The sequence below is a fragment of the Hemibagrus wyckioides genome, linkage group LG29 (assembly GCF_019097595.1).
Source record: "Hemibagrus wyckioides isolate EC202008001 linkage group LG29, SWU_Hwy_1.0, whole genome shotgun sequence".
NCBI classification, from domain to species: domain Eukaryota; kingdom Metazoa; phylum Chordata; class Actinopteri; order Siluriformes; family Bagridae; genus Hemibagrus; species Hemibagrus wyckioides.
This window is the reverse complement of record NC_080738.1, coordinates 5,445,199-5,467,336: the sequence shown is the minus strand read 5'-3', so window position 1 is coordinate 5,467,336 and position 22,138 is coordinate 5,445,199. Positions and strand designations below refer to the sequence as shown.

The 22,138-nt window shown below is 39.3% G+C and overlaps 2 protein-coding genes across 3 annotated transcripts in view; both read right to left on the bottom strand.

Moving 5' to 3' along the window:
• Window positions 1-3,664, bottom strand: part of tmem144a (transmembrane protein 144a) — a 9,223-nt gene extending 5,559 nt beyond the window's left edge. The window contains exons 1-7 of the mRNA XM_058383983.1: window positions 3,475-3,664; window positions 2,003-2,158; window positions 1,689-1,811; window positions 1,018-1,117; window positions 635-715; window positions 470-548; window positions 298-374 (exon numbers count right to left, since the gene is read on the bottom strand). Coding sequence (XP_058239966.1) covers window positions 298-374; window positions 470-548; window positions 635-715; window positions 1,018-1,117; window positions 1,689-1,811; window positions 2,003-2,156 — 614 coding nt within the window. The 5' untranslated portion in view covers window positions 2,157-2,158; window positions 3,475-3,664. The remainder of the gene's footprint in view (window positions 1-297; window positions 375-469; window positions 549-634; window positions 716-1,017; window positions 1,118-1,688; window positions 1,812-2,002; window positions 2,159-3,474) is intronic.
• Window positions 3,665-9,929: 6,265 nt separating this feature from the next.
• Window positions 9,930-22,138, bottom strand: part of gria2a (glutamate receptor, ionotropic, AMPA 2a) — a 42,681-nt gene continuing 30,472 nt past the window's right edge. Inside the window, exons 14-16 of one of the 2 annotated variants that reach the window (XM_058384998.1) lie at window positions 19,374-19,488; window positions 16,974-17,222; window positions 9,930-14,284 (exon numbers count right to left, since the gene is read on the bottom strand). In XM_058384998.1, coding sequence (XP_058240981.1) covers window positions 16,977-17,222; window positions 19,374-19,488 — 361 coding nt within the window. In that variant the 3' untranslated portion in view covers window positions 9,930-14,284; window positions 16,974-16,976. Of the gene's footprint in view, window positions 14,285-16,973; window positions 17,223-19,373; window positions 19,489-20,892; window positions 21,008-22,138 lie in introns of both variants that reach the window. The other variant, XM_058384997.1, reaches the window with a different exon arrangement.

Genomic DNA, 22,138 nt, shown 5'->3' with positions numbered 1-22,138 from the left:
ATTTATATATTTATATATATATATATATATATATATATATATATATATATATTTATATATATATATATATGTTTTCGCACATATTGAGCTTCCTAGGGTGCACAAACTTTTGCAGTTTTACTACAGAGAAACAACAATACAGCTACGGGTCATCTTATCTGTCCAGCTAACTGAGCAGATAATTCCTGTGTTAGCAGGAAAACGATCATTACATACAGTCCAGAATCGTTTGAATCGGAATCGTCTGAATCTGAATCATCTGATTCGTTTGAATTGGAGTGAGAATGCTATACTCACACCAGGCGCTTGGTGAAGGGCGGCAACATGTCCACCCACGAGTTATCTGATGACGTTGGCGAGTCAGCATTCACGCTCTGACACAAAATGAGAAGATCACAACAGCTTTAACCATAAAATGATTATAAACATCACTAGGATGAAATAATTAGTACTTAAACAGAAGCCATACGTTGTCTATTAGCAGCGGCGTCTCTTCGGACGTAGCAGGTCTCTGGCCGTCACTCTTCACAAAGAAAAACACAATGGCGCTGCGGGTGAAGCCACAGAAACGGTCAGAAATGAACAGAAAACGTTCTATGAAGATTAGAAACCTGAGCTGGGGTTTGTGTGGTACCTAAGCAAACACAACCCGGCGCCGCAGTAGTTAAGGGTCGGTTTGGAGACATTTTCAGCCTCGATGCCAAACCAGCCAAATCTGAGAACACAGAGATGGAGATGTTGGAAATGTGAAAGGTTGCAATGATAAAAACCACCATTGGTTACAAATCCAAAATGAGTCCTGACCAACATCCTCACTTTTTGAGATCACTTTTTTCAACAAATATGGACTATATCTGTTATGATGTGAATGTGAATAAATATTCAGGTCTTTCTTGAAGTGCTCTTTCTAGCATTCTGTAAATTTACTATCATGCATATACACACATACATTTGATGACTAGTCATTGGTGCACACGTTCGTTTTTTTTGGTCCAGTTTGTTTCACTCTGAACTTACCGTGAACTGGCCCAGCCCATCAGGAGGTTGAAGGAAGCCCATATCAAAAGCCCCAGGCCGAGACCAATGGTCTTAAGTATGGGCACAACCGTGATATTACCTAAAAGAAAACAGAAAGAATGTGAAATTTCATAACCCTCATACAGGTTTCAAGTAGTGTGCCTAAATAGTAAAGGTTTAAGTGGTGTATTGTTGTAAACAGTTCACTTCTATGCGCTTACGATGTGTGTCTTTTTATTAATCTATTTATTTTATTATTTAATGCGTATAACCCAGGTCCCGGTTGAGTCACTCTTGCCCAAAACAGCTTCTTGTAAGCATGTTATGTAACTAAACTTCACTACATTTTTCAACAATTCCACAAAGAGGATCTCTGCTCTTCTTCTACTTGCTCCTCTCGCTCTCTCCTGATTGGCTGAGGCTCCTGAAGGCCGCCATGTAGTCAGACTTCTTTTAGTTTCAAATTACTATCAGCATATTCATGTTAAAAAAAAAGTCTACACACACAAGATTTAAGGCTTTATCTGTGCTGGATATGAAAACCAGTTTAAAACAAAGTAGTTTCAATTATAGTCGTTTAATTATTATCTTCTGAAGGAAACCTGAATACTGAAGGAAAGTGGACACCCAGGGGAGTCCTGAGAGAACTTAATTGTTGGGGTTCGAGTTACCTGTAGCCCAGATGGCTCCTCCTAGCATAGCCAGAGGCCAGAACTTTGGGCTGCTCAAGATGATGTTCGCAATCAAAGCCACCGTCCATATAGCAGCACAAAGCACCCACTGGAAAAACATGCCTAAAACACACACACAATTATGTCCATTGTCAGTATATATAAACAATGAAACAAGTAGACAGGGTCAAGTTTCTTAATGAAAACTCCACTTCCCAACATTTCCAGTAGTGCTTGAAATACTCAGTAAAAGCAGTTGTTGAAACTCTCTCTCAATCGTAGACATCCGCACACAAAAGTTTTGTACAGCTCACCATCGCCAGTGTCGATCTTCTTCACAGGAACGAAGTTGCTCCCGTAGAAGAGGACGGAGACGGCGCAGGACACGAAGCCGTACGTCAGCTCGGTGGTGTTTGTGCCATTAGAGGAATCTCTGAGGAGGTGAGAGGCATCCAACAGCAACTCCATCTCTGTTAGTTCATCAGAGAGAAAGAGATCTGTATCTGAATCATCTGTATTGCGCGTGTGTGTTAATGTGAGAAAGTCATGCAAACAGTTCAAACACAGCTTCATTACATCACACTGTTTCGAAATCTTCCACATTCACACATAAATCATGTGCAATCCACAGACTCTCATTTCACTTAATCAACACACTACAGATGAATGAGTCAACACTGGTCTTCGCCGAAATCCTGACTAGTAGGGAATAAAACACTTCAGATTGTCCTGTTGGTGGAAAATAATCAGCAACAGGGTGGGGTGATGTCTCCTCACATGACATGAAGCGACAGTTAAAGATTTTTATATAGGGTGGTTAAACAATATGCTTTTTTTTTTTGTAAATCTGTTTATCGGCATCTTGTGGAACGTCTAAAGGACGTTTGTCCTTTTCTAGCCACTATAGCTCTCTTTCCAGCTCCTTATAAAGTCCACATCTTATCATATTACTGAGAAGACTAAAACTGTTGCGTCAGAAAACTGTTAGAAAGCGCCGAACATCAAACAAAATCTCCTAAAAGATATCTTCACATCAACGACTATACACTTTTACGTTGTTAATGTGTATATTTTCAGGCGTTTATTAGATTTAAACGATGAAGTCTGCCATACAAGTCACTATGTGAACTTTAGACACTAATTCATTCATATAACCCAGGTGCTCTCTGGTCAGAGCATCTGTTCATGGAAATAAATCAATATATATTGACAACTACTGTATAAAGACGTTTAATAATGCATCTGAAGCCTTGAATATACAATTTAATTTGCGTTAAAATGTCAACTGCAGCACGGAAATTCTAAAATCCGTCTGAAATTTTATTCAGCTCCTCACGAAACAAAAAACCGCCATTTTGAGTCATTTTCACCTCAGTGTCAGGCGGCACGCGCATCAGGTTCGTGTACGGGGCGTGGCCTCCCTTTTAAAGGCGGGGCTATAGGTAAGGAATAATCTGCATATTGCTATTATTATTATTATTATTATTATAATTATTATTTTTGGTCCCCTTTAAGGTTTGTTGATTTAACTATTAAATGCGGATTTGTTTTGTTCTTTCTAAACCAACATGACCTATCTGACTATAATCGGTTAATTAAAAATAAATAAAATAAAATAAAATAAATCATACACACTCGGATTTTTTGCGCGTGCTTCCATAAATATTAAAAGTTACGTATTTATGTTTACGTTGCGTTTTTATTATTATTATTATATATTGGATATGTTTCATCTACATGTTTTTTTCCTGAACACGACATTTATCTCTGACTGTATGTTACTTACCGTTTATATATATTTTTTCTTCACAGGTTTACAATCGCACCAATGGATCTGGATTCCCCAAGTTTTAATAAATCAACGTTTATCGTTCATGGTTTGCAGTTTTATTCCAAACAAAACAAACAAAAACAAAGTTCCAAGCCGAAGACTCTATGTCACGTGTGGCGAAAACAAAAGTTCCGGCTCCTCTGTATGTCAGCTGATTTCGGTCACGTGATTTAACACGTGACGAGGATGCCGGAAGTAAATTGGTCAGCTCGTGTAGGTCCTATTTATATTTTATTGTATATACTTTTTTAGCGTGATTTGCATTTTTAATGGACTTTTGCATATTTGCAATGTTAGGAAAGGTTCTGCAGAACTGGAAAGGTTAATAAAAAAAAACTGCATTACCCATGAACAGACGCGTGATCGCGCCTCTATAGCACCGAATTAGTCCCTATATATCTGATTTTACCATAAGTAATTAATAACACTTTTTTTAAAACGCTTAGAGTATGTATCTATTCAGAATCTGTAAGTATATGCATTAGAGATAGCTCAATAAAGTATCCTGATTCGGATGTTCTTACAACCGGAAGTTAGGTAAATTATTTATTTTTTGCTTAACCATTCCTAAAATTTATGAATACTGCACAGGCTTCACCTTGACTTAATTATGGTGCTAAAAAAATATATGTTGTACGTATAATTAAAGTGAGCTTGTTTCTTGATCGTTGACATTGTTTAGTGTAATACTACAGTTCAGCCACTAGAGGTCACTGCTCTCAATGTTATTTTTTTTGTTTGCCGCTCTCAGGTTAATGCACATCATGTCTAATCATTTAAAGTGGTTTCAGATCAGCGTGTGCAGAATTCATTACTGAGGAATTTACCTATCTCGCTTTGAAAATAAAAGAGAGAGAGAGAGAGAGAGAGAAATAGTAGTGAATAATTTAACATGACCAAGCCAGCAGAATTCCAGATTAAATAAGGTAGAGAGGAGGAGGAGGAGGAGGAGGAGACTGGACTTTCAGGTCTATTCAAACCCTGCATTTCAGTTTCAGACACACTAATGTTCAAGTCTCTTCATGACTCGGAAGTTCTACCTACACAAAAGCTAAGTTTATCAGATGATTTATTGTATCTGCTCGCTAATGTGGTAGCATGGTTTAAAATAAATAAATAAATGTAACACATTATTTTGTTGCTCCTTATAGCTCCCTTATCTTAAATATGCCATTTGTAATGTTTAAAAGTCTTCCAGATAGTGTAATAATCAAATCATTTCAGTGATATCTCTGGAAATGTGATTCCCAAAATATGTTAAATATATACACAGACCAGGCATAACATTATGACCATCTGTCTAATATCGTGTTGGTCCCCCCTTTTGCTGCCAAAACAGCCCTGACCCATCCTGCACTGTGTGTTCTGACCCCTTTCTATCAAAGCAAGCATTAACTTCTTCAGCAATTTGAGCAACAGTAGCTCGTCTGTTGGATCAGATCACACGGGCCAGCCTTCTCTCCCCATGTGCATCAATGAGCAGTGATCAATGTCCCTTCCTTGGACCACATTTGACAGATACTGACCACTGCAGACCGGGAACACCCCACAAGAGCTGCAAGAGTTTTGGAGATGCTCTGCTCTGGTGGTCTAGCCATCACAATTTGGCCCTTTGGTCAAACTCACTCAAATCCTTACTCTTGTCCATTTTTCCTGCTTCTAACACATCAACTTTGAGGACAAAATGTTGACTTGCTGCCTAATATATCCCACCCACTAACAGGTGCCATGATGAGGAGATCATCAGTCTTATTCGTGGCACCTCTCGGTGGTCATAATGTTATGCCTGATCGGTGTATATACATATTTTTCTGGCCCAGAAATTAGCCTCACCCGCTGCTCAGCTCTGTTCTTTGCTTGAAATTAGGCATGTGCATTCAACAGTGAAGGCATTTTTATCTTGCAGGCCAAGGTCAATTAGAGGGGTCAAAGTATTACAAACTGCTCCTTTAACCGTGCCTAAACAGAAAAGTGTGTTAGGGTCCCTTGCCTTCTGGTTGTGAAGTCTATAACAATGCTGACTCAATCTCACCAACCTCCAAGGGCTCCTCTTACTGCTTCAAGTGTTGGAATGATATCAGTGTTAAAAAAAAAATGTGTTAAAGACAACAAAAGACAAGCACAGGAGACATTGTTCTCATCTTCCTGCATGATGGCATTTTGATTAAGAAAATAAATGATCAGTTGCAAAAGAAAAAGAAAGGAGTGTTTGTGTGTGTGTGTGTGTTTAACTCTGTTAGCCTTATGTAAAGTTTGGTCAAATGTTAGTGAAGCATTGAAGGACAGTGAAAGAACTTCACTCTAGGACTAATAGCTTTATTGATTAGCTGCTTAGCTCTGAGCTTCTCTCTGTAGAGTAGCCGAGAACAGACATCTGGTCTTTAGGGAGGATTTGAGCAGGCATGAGTGTATTCCAAATTCTAGAAGAATCACAGAGACGTGTACCAAGTAGAGCTGCTACAAATAAGATTGTCATAAGCAAACAAACCGGCGAATTAGCACCTAGCATAATATTTGTAGTTGTTCACTAAGCTTACAAAAAAGGTTTCCACATGAACAGCCCAATCTTGGAGTACTATCAGAAAAGGATAGCTCCACAAGTTCTAATGCAATATTGACCTTTGTCAGGGGAGAATTTATTGCAGTTTGATATGCAGTCGATGCTAAGTAACTAACTACAGAATAACATTAGCTTTCTTTGATATTATCTGAGGTAAATATCGATGACACAAGTACATTGTCCGTATAAATGACTTTATTTCTAAGGGCTATGTAGTATTTGCAGAGAACTTCATAAGCTAGGTTATCAGCTAATTAGTGATTAGCATAACAAGCTAAGCTAATAAGCTTAAGCATCCATCCGTCTTCTATGCCAGCTTTACGCCTAATTAGGGTCACAGGGATCTGCTGGAGCGCACATTGGGCGAAAGGTGCACCCTGGTAAGGTCGCCAGTCCATCACAGGGCCACACATATAGACAGACCACCACACACACACTCCTATGGGCAATTTAGAATTACCAGTCAACCTAATGTACATGTTTTTTGGGAGGAAACCAGAGTACCCACACAGGCACACAGAAAGGCCCCTGCCTGTTCAAACCCAGGATATTCTTGCTGTGAAGCAACAGTGCTAACCACTAAGTCACCATGCTGCCCTAAGCTTAACTAAAAGTAAATAAATCTCTGTCACAAGGATAATAAGAAATATGTCGCTTATACTCTAGTAAAATGTATGCATTTATTTCTGTAGAAAATAACTAAAGATGGTTTTGTAACTAACTGAGGTTTCTTAAAATGGCTGACCTGGTTTGTGAGTGAAATAGCATTAGCGAAACCTCAGTTCGTATAAACTGTATGAAAGAACAAATAAGTGTAAGGGATTTTATTCACTGCTATTGTTTCTAAGCTAAATTCGATCTACAAGCCGGTTTCTTCGGGTTTGTGCTAGCTAATGTTGTGTTAGTGAGGAAACTGGGATGAATGTTGGGCAGAAATTTGCCAGGGAAAATTCTAATACCATTATCAGTGTGTCAGCTAGTTTAGTCTTCGCTGAGGTACAAGCTTTGTGAGGTGTCACAAACTCACCTGATTCATCGCACAAGCTAATTCTGAACCTGCAGATAAAGAACGAGCAACCAGAATGAAAAAGAAAAACAAATGAAACTAAAAGTTTCCTGGTCTTTAAGCGGTTGAAGAAACAAAAAAAATTGATGTTAGCTTTTTAGTTTTGCACCAGAGGTACAAGGCTAATGTTGTACCTATCTAGATAGAAATCTATCTAACCCTAAGCATAGATAGATAGATAGATAGATAGATAGATAGATAGATAGATAGATAGATAGATAGATAGATAGATAGATAGATAGATAGATAGATAGATAGATAGATAGATAGATAGATAGATAGATAGATAGATAGATAGATACCCCAATGGGAAATGTACATGCAAAATGTACAAAAGTCAATAATATTAAAACTGTATTATCTAAATATTTATTCTCACATGATTCTGGAATGGCGTGATGAAAAATTTGTCAGCTTCGAATTGGCCGCCGCTACTGTCTTTAGCTCTGTGCCATCTTTGAACTACATAAATAAGGTGGGATAAGATTCGACAGTTTGAAACAAAAGTGTAACGTGTGATTTATATTTGTGATTACTAGCATCCCTTGCTAGCCTGCTAGCTACAGTGCAACTTCAGAGAGCGCAGGTTTGAGCCAACTAAATTTCAGGTAAGAAGGAAAAAAACTGAAAATTCTCTTTTATTTATTTATTTATTTATTTATTTATTTTTCTTTAAAGCCGTTCAAAGTGACTGGCACTTGGTCAGATACCAATTTGATTAGCTGGTTATGCTAATAAGGAAGTGAGCACAGCATGAGGAACCTGGTCTGCTGAGCTGCAGCTGTCGCGCCAGTCTGTTTGCCCAGTGGCTTCACCTAGTGAAAAATATATAATAACCTGAACAAGACATCACAGAAATTTTGGATTCCATTTTACTGAAACGCACAGAACCTGGCCTTATGGATATATTATTGGTGTGTGTGTGTACAGGAGAGTAGACATGTGTCTTTACTATGCACTCTGCAGAGCCACATCTGTTATTTTATCAGAAAAACATCTGAGATCACCCCAGTGCTTTGAGTTAAAAAGACTAATCCAATACCGTGAAGATAACACAGATGTACTGTGGAAAAGAGCAAGAGTTTGTTTTAGAAAATGTGAGAATGTGTGTGGCTCTGATTTAGCTGTTTGTGTCTCAGCTCCCGCTCTGTGGCAGTGATTACTGGGAGACGAGCCAATATGCAAATGCAGCTGCTTATATAAAACCAGCTAAATTAAGAGTCAGGGATAGTGATGTACCTGTGAAGCGTTTATCTCTGTTCCTATGAATGAAAGAATATAAATAAACCCTAAAATGTTCATAGCGAAACGGTGAGGCATGGTCTCGCTGCCTGTCAGTCCTAGGGAAAGAGAGGAGGTGTGTCCTGTGTACCCTTCAGTTTCAGGAAAGGATGAAGTTCCTGTCAGTTCTGATGAACGAAAGGGACATGGCCTTTGTGCCTGCCTGCTTTAGTCTTAATGAAGAAGGAACATGATGAGGCCTCTGTCCTTGTCTGTCACAAAGGTGAAGGTGTGTCCTATGTGTCAGTCAGTTTCAGTGAGGGAGGTGTGGCCTCTGTGTCAGTCAGTTCCAGTGAAGGAGGCGTGGCCTCTGTGTCAGACAGTTTCAATTAGGGAGGTGTGGCCTCTGTGTCAGTCAGTTCCAGTGAAGGAGGCGTGGCCTCTGTGTCAGACAGTTAAAGTGAAGGAGGCGTGGCCTCTGTGTCAGACAGTTAAAGTGAAGGAGGCGTGGCCTCTGTGTCAGACAGTTAAAGTGAAGGAGGTGTGGCCTCTGTGTCCATCAGTTCCATCGAAGGAGGAGTGACCTCTGTGTCAGTCAGTTCCAGTAAAGGAGGCGTGGCCACTGTGTCACTCAGTTCTAGTGAAGGAGGTGTGGCCTCTGTGTCAGTCAGTTCCAGTGAAGGAGGCGTGGCCTCTGTGTCATTCAGTTCCAGTAAAGGAGGCGTGGCCTCTGTGTCACTCAGTTCTAGTGAAGGAGGTGTGGCCTCTGTGTCAGTCAGTTCCAGTGAAGGAGGCATGGCCTCTGTGTCAGTCAGTTCCAGTGAAGGAGGCGTGGCCTCTGTGTCAGTCAGTTCCAGTGAAGGAGGCGTGGCCTCTGTGTCAGTCAGTTCCAGTGAAGGAGGTGTGGCCTCTGTGTCAGTCAGTTTCAGTGAAGAAGGCGTAGTCTCTGTGTCAGTCAGTTCCAGTAAAGGAGGCGTGGCCTCTGTGTCAGTCAGTTCCAGTGAAGGAGGCGTGGCCTCTGTGTCACTCAGTTCCAGTGAAGGAGGTGTGGCCTCTGTGTCAGTCAGTTCTAGTGAAGGAGGTGTGGCCTCTGTGTCAGTCAGTTCCAGTGGAGGCGTCGCCTCTTTGTCAGTCAGTTCCAGTGAAGGAGGCGTGGCCTCTGTGTCATTCACTTCTAGTAAAGGAGGCGTGGCCTCTGTGTCAGTCAGTTCTAGTGAAGGAGGTGTGGCCTCTGTGTCAGTCAGTTCCAGTGAAGGAGGCGTGGCCTCTGTGTCAGTCAGTTTCAGTGAAGGAGGCGTGGCCTCTGTGTCAGTCAGTTCCAGTGAAGGAGGTGTGGCCTCTGTATCAGTCAGTTTCAGTGAAGAAGGCATAGTCTCTGTGTCAGTCAGTTCCAGTGAAGGAGGCGTGGCCACTGTGTCAATCAGTTCCAGTGAAGGAGGCGTGACCCTCAGCTGGCAGTGTCTCTCTCTCTCTCTCTCTCTCTCTCTCTCTCACTCCCTCCCTCCCTCACCACCCCTCCCCCACCCCATCATTATTTGTGTGGAGAAGAAAGACAACAACGCCTGGCGGTTTCTTAGCCTCTGTTTATTCCAAAAGTCCAAAAAATAAAGCAGTCGGTTCACATTCCATTTAGAAAAATCTACTCCTGCTTTCCTCTTCACTGAGACTCTTCGAATTAAAATCTACTGGTGATCCAAGTCCATGTGTGTGTAGTCGTGTGTACATTTTGTGGATTGCCATCGAAGAAGTTCTTCAGTCATCATTTCTCCAACTCAAATTGAACCTCTGCTCATATCGTGTGTGTGTGTGTGTGTGTGTGTTCATACGATTAGAGATCAGAGTTATACACATGGATGGTCTCTGCTTTTATATACAATACAATATACATAGAAAACTAATGAATTGCAGTTACACAGCATGGCATAGAAAAAGGGTGCTCAGCATAGAGGTTCAATATCAATATTCATATATTTTCTGTGGTGATATACTCTGTCTCATATTTCTCCGGTTTCTCATTTCTCTACATAAGTTCTACTTGTCTAAATTCATTCGCATTATCACCATCACCACCGCCGTTGTCGTCGTATTTGCTTAGAAAAAAAAAGAAGAAAAAAGAAAGAAAAAGATTCAACTTAATGGTTTTCATGCGTTTCACAGTTAGGACTGCATATAGTAGTGCACATAATCCAACGTACAATATGTTTAAAAAAATGAATTTAAATGAGGTCTATAAAAAAAGGAATATCAGGTTTTATTTAAGTCCTTTCGCTTTAAACACTGTATAAACCTGCCAGGAGTATTTTGGCACAAAACACTATTTGGCATTTAGAAATAGCTCATGGGAGTTTTACTTAGTCAAACGTCCTCCGAAGGCAGAAAGGATCGTGAATAGTTACATCAGGGAATGAATGGAAATGGAGAACGAGGCAGGGTTTATTGCTCCGTGAGTATTTTAAAAATGGCAGGAGTCAGTTCTTGATGTATATTAATAACGTTTTAGCGAGCTAGCATTAGACTCAAGTCTTGTTTTCAGTCAGAACAAAACAATGTATGCCATTTAGATCAGATACGTTGATTTATGACAATGAAAATACTCTAGCACAAAGCTAAAATGCTACTGGAATTAAAACTGACATGAACCACGAGTCCATAACTTATCCCTTACTTTATGACTATTTACTAAAGTTTATTGTTGAAGCCATTCTCCCATCTGCTGACTTTATCGCTGCTGAATTTCTAAGAACTTGGTGCCGTGACCCGGATTTCAGGCTAAAAAGTCTCCGGTGTGTCATGCTGTTATTTTTGCGCCAAGGAAAATGTTGGCTAGGCTTCTTTCCTTTACCCTGCTACCTCACCATGATGCATTTCAGCTTCTACTACTGTTTACTTGTACACTAATGTTTACTATGTAAATATTTAAGCTGGCTAACATTTATCTACCCAAGTGATGTCTTATTTATATTCCAGCTAGCTAGGTCGAAAGTGTCTCTGCTAACAGCTTAGCCTTAACGTTTGAACTTTGCTTATAATTAACAGCTAAATCTAAAAAAATATTACAAAATAGGCTTGTAGCTAGCACCTCAGTTATATTCCTTTTATTTATGCCTTTTAGACTGTTTATTTCTATTTACTTCCAGGTTCATATTCTAAGTGAGTGACTAGTTTTTAAACTGCTTCAGCAATGTATATAAAATGTTTACTGATCTATCTCTTGGTAATGAATAATGATATGTCGCCAATCAGTCCCTCCAGGATTTTGGAGAAGCTTTAGAAGAGCTTTCAAAATGGCTGCAGAATTTCAGCACAAAAAAAATAAATAATTAAAAATAATACTTTTTCAAAATTCAAAATGCAAAATCAATCATTTTTGGCTGCAAGAATTAAAAATTAAAATAAAATAAATAAATGTAAATTAGTAAGCAGCACCATTTTTTGTAAAGTGGCTGAATTATACTTTTGAAACGAAAAAATGATTTGTGTAATTAAAAAAATAATAATAATAATAATTTTGAAAGCATTAACTCTAAGCGCCTTGGCATTATTACCGTGCTAGCACACCAGACCACTACCCTGCCACATTGCTGATTTTTCTTCAGTCGAAAAACATCAAGATGCGTTCAATTATTATTATTTTTATTTATTTGTATTCATTTTTCACTACTATTAAAAGTCGACAGTTTTCTGACTCCCGCTTATTAAAACAACTCATGGTGCTATAAATCCTCCCTGCTTGAATTCATCCGGGTTATCCCACATAACCAGTCATAATCCCTAAGAAGAGGTTTGGAAGTCGGAAAGCTCCGACGAGCTTAAAAATTCTACCGGAGTATTATAATTAGGCTTACAATATTAATACGATGATATGCAATTCCAATTCATGTTATCACTGGCCCTGCAAAAGAGAATGTTTTGCATGTCAGGCTTGTTCTTCTTCTTCTTCTTCTTTTTTTTTTCTTTATATATATATATATATATATATATATATATATATATATATATATATATATATATTTATTTATTTATTTATTTTTATAATGTCGATGACGGAACTATAAAACTACATTTGCCTTGTCCAACAGAAGGATCTTTAAAAAAAAAAGAAAAAAGAAAGCAAAAAAAATGAACATTAATTTTTAAAGACAAATTAACATCACAACATTGCAACAACTCAATTTTTTTTTTTTTTCACTCGGAACAAAATGCAACTAAAATTTTTTTTTTTTTCAGCCATCGTAACATCAAAAGGACAAAAAGTATAGATATTTACATGGTCAATAGATATTTTCAATATATAATTCATATGACAAACGATTCTGCTCAAAACACCGCACCTACGTTAAATGAACTCGTTTGGCTTCGAAACAATTGGAACAATTTTGTGACTTTATTTTACAACATGGATGCTTAGCCACTTTTTTTTTTTCTTGAAAAATATTTTTAAAAAAAAGAAAGAAAAAATTATTTTTCCTCTTTTGATATTTTTCACATTAGAACCCGACAAAAGGAAGCCACATCGGATGCAGATGATTCAAGTGTGCTTGTGTTTCTTGGAATTCCGAGAAGCGGGGAAAAAAGGTGTTTGTTGTGGAAAAACGTCAATAGAAATCGAGTAAGAGATAGGACGTGAGCACAAATAAAATGTGTCCTGTGTGTAGGACATCGTGCATGTGTAAACCAAACGTCTCATTTTGCATCTGTACAATTTCCTATGATGTGTATGTACAAGTGTGTGTGTATGTGTTGCTGTTTGTAAGTGCTTTGTGATATAAATGTATAAACTTATCCATAGGCTGTGTATGCATATGTATATACCATATTTTCCAGACAATATATTTATATATATGTTTTTATTCTACATAATGTTTGCACTGACTCTACTGCTATGTAGTTTTTGTCTCGTTAGTGTTGCTGTAGTTGTATCCTGATCGTAATCCCGCCATCAGGCCTGGAAATACATCAAAATATATTGCCGTATTTCGATATATGCTTAATACGTTCAACTCTGAACGCAAACTAGCTTTCTGAGTGAGCTAGCTAGATATCCAAATGAATTTATTTCTCCACCGTGATGAGTCAAGGTGTACAGGGTGTTTCCTCAACAGCCAAAAGCTAAAGCTAATACATTAGCTAGGTGGTGGTGTTTGTTTTTCTTCTTAATCAGTGCTGTCAGATTCTAGAAATGAGAGAGAGACATTTGATTCAAAGAGAGAGTTGGCTCAGTTTTTTTTCACAGGTCATGATGCTAATATTCCAGATAGAAAACCTTTTTGTCTTGGAACAAGGATGATGAGCAACTGCCACTTCAGTTAACAATGAATGGTGGAGAGCTAATTAACTAGATAATAGAGGTTATATCTATACCTGAGTGTGACTAGTATGAAGAAGTCATGTTGTTTTATTCTAGGTGACATTTTGATACGCATTTTCGCCCAACGTCGATGCCGAGCTAATCCTTAAGTTGGATACATGTGATAATAGCCAAACACGGAATCAGAGAATTGACTAGAATCCGTTCCCAGTCTGAGATTAGGGTTTATACTTGTTTGTAATCAGAATAAAGGGTTCGATTAGATTGGGCTAATGTGAAAACAGAGGGATATCTTCCAGAAAATATGGTATATGTGATGAGTGCGTCGCACTGCTGTGTAATTTTAAGTAATTAGTTGCAAGTGAATGTTAATGTTAATGTATGCTTTGAGGATATAAGTAAAAGTATGTCTAAACATGTGTGTGTGTGTGTGTGTGTAAGGCACTCAGGACAGCTCGCTCACGTTAAGAGGCATTGCCATGCCTGGTCTCATGTAGGGCACAGCGTGCACGGCTTTAGAGAAATCCGGAGTCAGCACTCTCCCGTTCTCCCCAATACTGCCAGTTATAGACAGCCTGGCCTTAGTGCGCATGGCCTCTGTGAACGTCATCTAAACACACACACACACATACAGGCAAACAGGGATATGCATATGCAAAAAGGTATATGCATGCTCAGAAATAAATAAATAAATAAATAAAATGCACATGGGGGCAAAAGGGGCGGGGTTAAATGAAAAAACCGAAGCAAGGACAAGGAGGCACAGAAAAGATGCACAGCACACAAGGGACACACACACACACACAGAGAAAGAGAGAGAAAAAGAGAAACACAACAGCATCCGTCAGTTTCCTATCGCTCATCCCGTGTGACATATTGCAGTAAAGAGATGTGTGTGTACCAGATGGGGTGGAGAATGATTGACAGCTAATGGGTTTGTCTCCAGGCATGATGGCACATCTAGATATTTATATCTCTACACCAAGCCAAGGTGTCTGTCTAAAACTAACACAAAGGACTGATGCACGCTATTGATTTCACCTTCTCTCTAATCGCCTTCCCATTCATTCGGTGTCTCATAATTGTTATCCTTTCATCCATCCACAAATCTACTCTTATTTCAGCTACAAAATCACTTCTTATCATCCTGTATCTGATAACCCATCCATCCATCCATCCACCCACCCACCCTCGCATCTATTCTTTCAGGGACACACGTACAATCATTTGTCCATCAATTGGCCAACCAACCATGCACTCTGAAATCCATCCTTCCTTCAATTCGTTCATTCGTTCACTTTCAGATATATAATCACATCCGCCCATTCTTCCATTAATCTCTCAAATCATATCTTGTCATTCATTCCCTTTTCTTCCTTTCATATCCATCCATCCAATTCATTCAACCATTCTAAAATCCATCCATCCACCAATCTTCTCACACATACACCATATTGCCAAAGGTTTTGGGACACCCCTTCAAATCATTGAATTCAGGTGTTGTGTTTCAGGGGTTGGGCTCGGCCCCGTAGTTCCAGTGAAAGGAACTCTTAATGCTTCAGCTTCATACCAAGGCATTTTGGACAATTTCATGCTCCCAACTTTGTGGGAACAGTTTGGTGATGACCCCTTCCTGTTCCAACATGACTGTGTACCAGTACACAAAGCAAGGTCCATAAAGACATGGATGAGTGAGTTTGGTGTGGAGACACTTCACAGAGTCCTGATCTCAACCTGATAGAACACCTTTGGGATGAATTAGCATGGAGACTGTGAGCCAGACCTTCTCGTCCAACATCAGTGCCTGACCTCACAAGAGGAACGGTCAAAAATTCCCATAAACACACTCCTAAACCTCCTAAAACCTGACCAGAAGAGCTGAAGCTGTTATAGCGGGACAACTCCATATTACATTCATGTGCATGTGAAGACAGACGTCCCAAAACCTTTGGCAATATAGTGTACCTACAATATATGTATAAATGCATAACATACAATCACATCCATCCATTCATCTATTTCATCAACGCATTCACATTCAAATAATTGTACCAATATCCAGTCATTGATCTATCCATCCGTACATATATAGCACACAATCATATCCATCCATACACTCATCTATTTTATCTATCTATCCATTCACATTCAAATGAATCCGTCTATTTGTTCAATTTTAAAATTCAGATGTTCCAATTATTGACACTCATTTCCATTTATCCATTAATCCACACAATCTTATCCATCCATCCATCACCCATTATGCAACTGTGCGCATTAGGAGTGGAGCAGTGTTCACGGTGTAATGGTACACTGTATAGCCAAAAGTATGTGCACCCTCCTTCTTATGATACACGTAGTAATTCTTCCTCCACAGACAAATACTGCAGGGCTCACTGACTGTAAACGCATCAGTGTCATAGGGTGACATTTCTTGCCTGCTAGGTCTGCCCTGGTCAACTATACGAGCTATTATAACGAAAGTGTCTATTATAAGAAGCGCCTAGGAGGCTACAGCATGATTGGTCATGCAAACTCACAGAGACCGGGGATGCTGTGTGCTGAAGCCTTTAGCACATAAAAATCACTTATTCTCTGTTGCATCACTCACTACAGCAGTTCAAACTGCCTCTGGACGCAACATCAGTGCAATATCCGTGCGTCAGAAGCTTCACGTAATGTCTGTCCATGTCCATATTAATACCCATGGTTTTGAGGTGGCCTGGTGTGTGCATACTTTTGGATATATAGTGTATATTGTAACAGGAAAGATGAAAATCCATTAACGATTGGCTATAACGGTAACACTAGAGTACAAATATTTCATTATTTCCACTGCAGTCATGTGTATTTTGCCATTTTAAGTTTTAGAACCTGGTCTGCTAGCTAACATTTTCTAACTAGATGCGAGCATGGATAACTTTATCCAGAGACGTTACGTAGAAAAATTGGCACAGTAGGTGTTCATTTAAAGACACTGTACTTATCATGGTTTTTTTTTGTTTTGTTTTTTCATATTTTTACTACTAATTTTACATATCTAAGAGGCCCTCACAGCAATATATGGAAAAAAATAAACAAATATGATTGCTTTAGTAATACAGACTCGTTTTCCTACAGTTCCACCCCTAGTATTTGTAAAACGTCACATGATATCAAAACCATGTAGAAGCTGTGTATATATATATTTCGTCACGAATGAACAGCAATGAAGGCGTCAACAAATGAAGCGACGAGCAAACACGAACAAACGATGAAAGAAAAAACAAAACAAAAAAGAAAATCTCTGCCGTTCCTACCCACTAGATCTTAACACTCTCCAGCCCATACACGTTGTACCCTTCCTTATAAGTGGCAAAATTCTGAGAATTCTGCGAGGAAGTGGGGGGATTTAGGGCTTGAGTCTTGGCAACCTTCATGCGCTTGGCCTCGGCACGCGACTTGTAGCAGAACTCCACCAGCGCCACCAGCATGGCCAGGCCGAGGCCGCCCACCAGGATGTAGAAGACCCCCGCCACGTTGCTCAAGCTCAGAGCACTTGTCTTCTCCTGCATTGGAGGGTGCAGAGGGAAGAGGTCAGCGTCGTGGAAGAGAAAGGGGTGTAGCACAGTAGCATAGCATTGCATTAGAGTTTGTTGTATGCTAACTTTAATCATTAAGATAATAAAATGGATTACAGAAGGTCTGCAGTAGAGATTAAAGGCATGGAAGCCGTGTCTGAGCATATGTGTATGTGCGATTTGAAAGTGTGTGAGTGTGTGTGTGTGTGTTTGCGTAGAAACAAGTAGCACAACACAAAAAGGATCAACTCAAGCAGTGCCGGTCCGAACCTTTTTAAAGACCCTAAACGAAACATTTGTTTTTAGCTAGTCAAAAACTTGACACTGATTATTTCGCTGACTAGCTATTCTTAAAATAAGCTATTAATAATGAGCGACAAGGGTTTTGTATTTGTTTTACTGGCTTTATAAGGGAGGTGAAAGATTTACTAACTGCTCTGACCACTTTATGGTGTAAAGTGTTTTATGGCCACCTGGATGATAATATGTCTGTGTTTTGCTAGCTTGATCAGCATGATACAAAATATACTGAGGTAAAACTTTATCTGCCTGATTGCTGCACTCCTAGCTAGGCTAGGAAGCTAGCTATCCCTGATAATTTAGCTGACTAAACAAACTAATACTACTAAGCGCTATTAGCTAGGAAGTTATTACTAAAATTATAGTATTTTCTAGTTGATTGTCGAGTGTCTTTCTTTATTTAAGTCTCTTTCTAAGGTAAGACGCTTAAATACCTGCTCACATATTCTGTTTAACGAAGCAAGCTAGCAGCGACTACATTATATTTCTGAATTTACTTAGCACTATTATTTCTGAACTGCTAAAGCTTTTTTATAGGTGTATATCTGCTTGTTTGTGATATTCACTTTAATTTATTTCTCTCCTGAGGTAAAATCTCTACTGATTCTACTCTACTGCTTTGCAAGCTCTGTTTCTGTATGAGGGAAAAAATAATAATAAAAAGCTGCTCATCGATCAAACGATCATTTGTAACATTATAAATGGGGTCTATGCAGTTAGCTAGACCAAAACAGGTAACAATTTCGATATAACCAATCACAATTTAGAAGACCTAATCAACCTAGAGAGTTTGAGTATAGGAAGGACCGACACTGATTGCCAGTACACAACAGGAAAAAACATAAATAAGTGTGTGTGTGTGTGTGTGTGTGAGAAGGAGAGAGAGAAAGAGGAAAAACAGACAGGGACACTGTACACGGTAAATATACAAACAACATTTAGAGGTCCGAGGCAAGTATGCAATGCACAGAGAGGAAAGAAAGAAAGGAAAAACAGAAAGAAAAGAAAGACAAGGTGACGACACAGCACTTATAAATACAGGAAAATAAGGACCAGCACAGGGACAGTCTGAAGCTTTACAGGTGTGTCAGTGTGGGGTTAATATTAAATAATAAAGAAAAGAAATTTTGTAGACATTAAATCACAGGCTATGAAAAAAAAGAGAGTGTGTGTGTGTGTGTTACTATTTCTATCATATAAATGAAATGTCGTGAGCATTAAATCATAAGCTATTTGTGTGTGTGTGAGAGAGAGAGAGTGTGTGTGTGTGTGTGTGTGTGAGAGAGAGTGTGTGTGTTAGTTACTATTTCTATCATATAAAAGAAATTTTGTGAGCATTATATCATAAGCTGTGTGTGTGTGTGTGTTAGTTACTATTTCTATCATATAAAAGAAATTTTGTGAGCATTAAATCATAAGCTCTGTGTGTGGGGGGGGATATAAGAGAAATTACATGTACGTTCATTTATAAGTTGTGTGTGTGTGTGTGTTGCATGCATTATTTGTGAACATGAAACATGAAATCACATTTTTGTATTTATATTTTATTAAACAAGTCTCTTATTCATGCGTTGGTTAATCTGTACTGGGGACTGGTTCTGACACACACTCTGTCACGCACGCACACACAAACACTCCATTATCACTGGGGGGGGGGATGGTTTTTAAACTATTCTCAAACACACACACACACACACGCAGGGTCTGGGCAAATATTCAGCTCACAATTACACATATGCACATTACTCTGTAGTAGGGTTGGGGTTTAGAACACACACACACACACACACACTCTCTCTCTCTCACGCACACACACACACACTCCCTGCAGCGACTGACCTTACTTCCCGAGTCCTTGGCTCCACATTCCCCTTTATCGTACCACCATTTGTTTTTCATCTTGTCTAAGACGCCTTGCTCACTGAGTTTCAATACTGCAAGGTTTACTGGTGTTCTTCGCGTATAAGGGGAATAACATAAATAACATTACCAATGTTATTTTATGTTATTGTCATGAACATCAGAGCTCGCTAACAGCCCTGCGCGTAGCCAGCGATCGGCCGTCCGCGCTCCATTTGGCAGTCGGCGAGCACGGTGTCGCCGTGCCAGATGTGCACGGACCCATCGCCGTGAGAAACCACCACCATCTGAACCCAAAACCCTCGTCCGGACTCGAGACGCTTCCGAGTCAAAGTGGAAGCAAATATGAATGAAATATAATTACAAATATCAATTTTAGATGGTTTAGATCCAAAAGTTTAAGTCCACTCTAAGACATGAGAAAACTCATGTTATATATTGATAAGTCGGATATTTTGTATTAGTTATCTTTTAACACTTCAGTAACAGGGGCAAGTTTTAACCTAAGCAACGAAAAGCTTCGACAAAACAAAAGCAAAAAGTACCGATGTTTTATCATTTGATTTTTCTATTAGTCTTGTCTCTGCCTCTGCCCCGTGTCAACAGAGCCCTGTTGTGTTCATCTCTTCTGTGCTACTTATATAATCTACACCAATCAGGCATAACATTATGACCACCTGCCTAATATTATGTTGGTCCTCCTTTTGCTGCCAAAACAGCCCATGGACTCCACTAGATCCCTGAAGGTGTGCTGTAGGCACTAAGATGTTAGCAGCACCACATCGCAACTTACAGGACACTTCTGATACTGACCACTGCAGACCGGGAACACCCCACAAGAGCTGCAGTTTTGGAGATGCTCTGATCCAGTGGTCTAGCCATCACAATTCGGCCCTTCGTCAAACTCGAAGCTCAAATCCTTACGCTTGTCCATTTTTCCTGCTTCTAACACATCAACTTTGAGGACAAAATGTTGACTTGCTGCCTAATATATCCCACCCACTAACAGGTGCCATGATGAGGAGGTGATCAGTCTTATTCACTTCACCTCTCAGTGGTCATAATGTTATGCCTGATTGGTATATTTATATCTTTGTTATTGTTATTATTATTATTAGCATTTGTAATTGGTCTTATTTGTATCCAAACCTCCTTTTCTTGTCTTACCTGTTTCAACTTTATCCTTGTTTTCGCTGCCCACCTGTGACCGCAACCTATTACTGTATTTGCTTTTTATTTGTGTAATTAACATTTTTTGTTTAATTGTTTTCTTCTATTGTTTTCACTTTTTTAATAGTTAGAAAATAACGTAGTAAAATAACTTTAAAGTAGACTCAGACTTTTGGACCTTACTGTTTACCACATGTTATAAGTATGTAATACATGGTTACCTACAAAGTATTAAGTAGAGGTTTTGGGGAAATGGTGCTGCCTCCTCTTTTTTGCATGTTTACATTCTTGTTCTTTTTTACCCGGTGATCCCGAGCACGGCTCTGACCTTTGACTCCCCGCCTCCGCTGCCGCACTCTCCTTTGTCGTACCACCATTTGTTTTTCAATTTATCCAGAAGCCCCTGCTCGTTCAGTTTTAGCACCGCAAGGTTTACCGCGTTTCTTAAACAAACGATAAAACAAATTCGTCAGACAGCATGGTAGGGGGCGGGGCTGCAATGGGCCACGCCCCCCCAACAAGTCGCATAGAATGCAACATTGGGTCACACAATCCATCCATCAATGAATCAATGAATCAATGAGTCAGTCAATCATTCAGTCAATCCATCAATCAATCAATCAGTCAATCAAAAAATTATGATGTTAGCTTTGAGCAACCCGTTTAAAGTCAGGTTACGAGGTGGACGAGCTTTTTTTGTGCGTGTGTCTGTTTTTTTGTTTGTTTGTTTTTTTTTTTCACTGTCCCAGGGCAGGAGGCTAAAATAGAGGAGGCTAAGCAATAGCGTCAATCACAAAGTATGTCAGTTCATTCTGTATGCACGGGCTTGAACGTAAATGAGGGACCGTTTTAAACCGGAAAAGCAGACAAAATTACTTTAGGTTAGAGGTATCGGGGAGAATCGCATGCGTAGTTCAAACAGTGCATCATCACTTTGCATTCGCAAGTCACATTACTAAGTGGCCTCTGAAACGTAATATTAGACATTCAGTAGTGCTCATAACCGTTCAGAAAATTGGTGCACCAAATCGCATGCATCGAACATTTACTGATTGGAAAAGTGGGACATCAGGGTTGTCATGACACAATCAGGTTGCAGGAAAACACTCATTCAGTCAGTGTGGACAGACAAAGCTCAGCGAGGCAAATTCCACTGGCAAACGTACAGCACTGGTTCAAAATCTAGATGATACACCATTAGTTCAATTGCACTTGCAAACATGAACTTGTGTTGAGACAAAGCTCTATCAGACAGAATATCAATATTGCAGCTGATAATGATAAACTAATCGGAGCCGTTTGCCGTCATTTGCCTCGTTGATAGCCAGTTGAGTATTAGCACAACAGGTTAAAACATGACTTCCTGTCTATCTTAACTCCTGTTCTGCAGCATTTAACTTCATCTCATATTTTATGTACCATATTTTCCAGATTATAAGATGCACTGGAATACAAGGTGCACCCCTCTTAAATCCTGTCCATTTAGGAAATCGTCACCAATGAGTCCTCTGGCTTGTTCGTTAGAGATATTAATAAAAATATTAATGGCATAACATCAAGGGTTATGCTGTAAC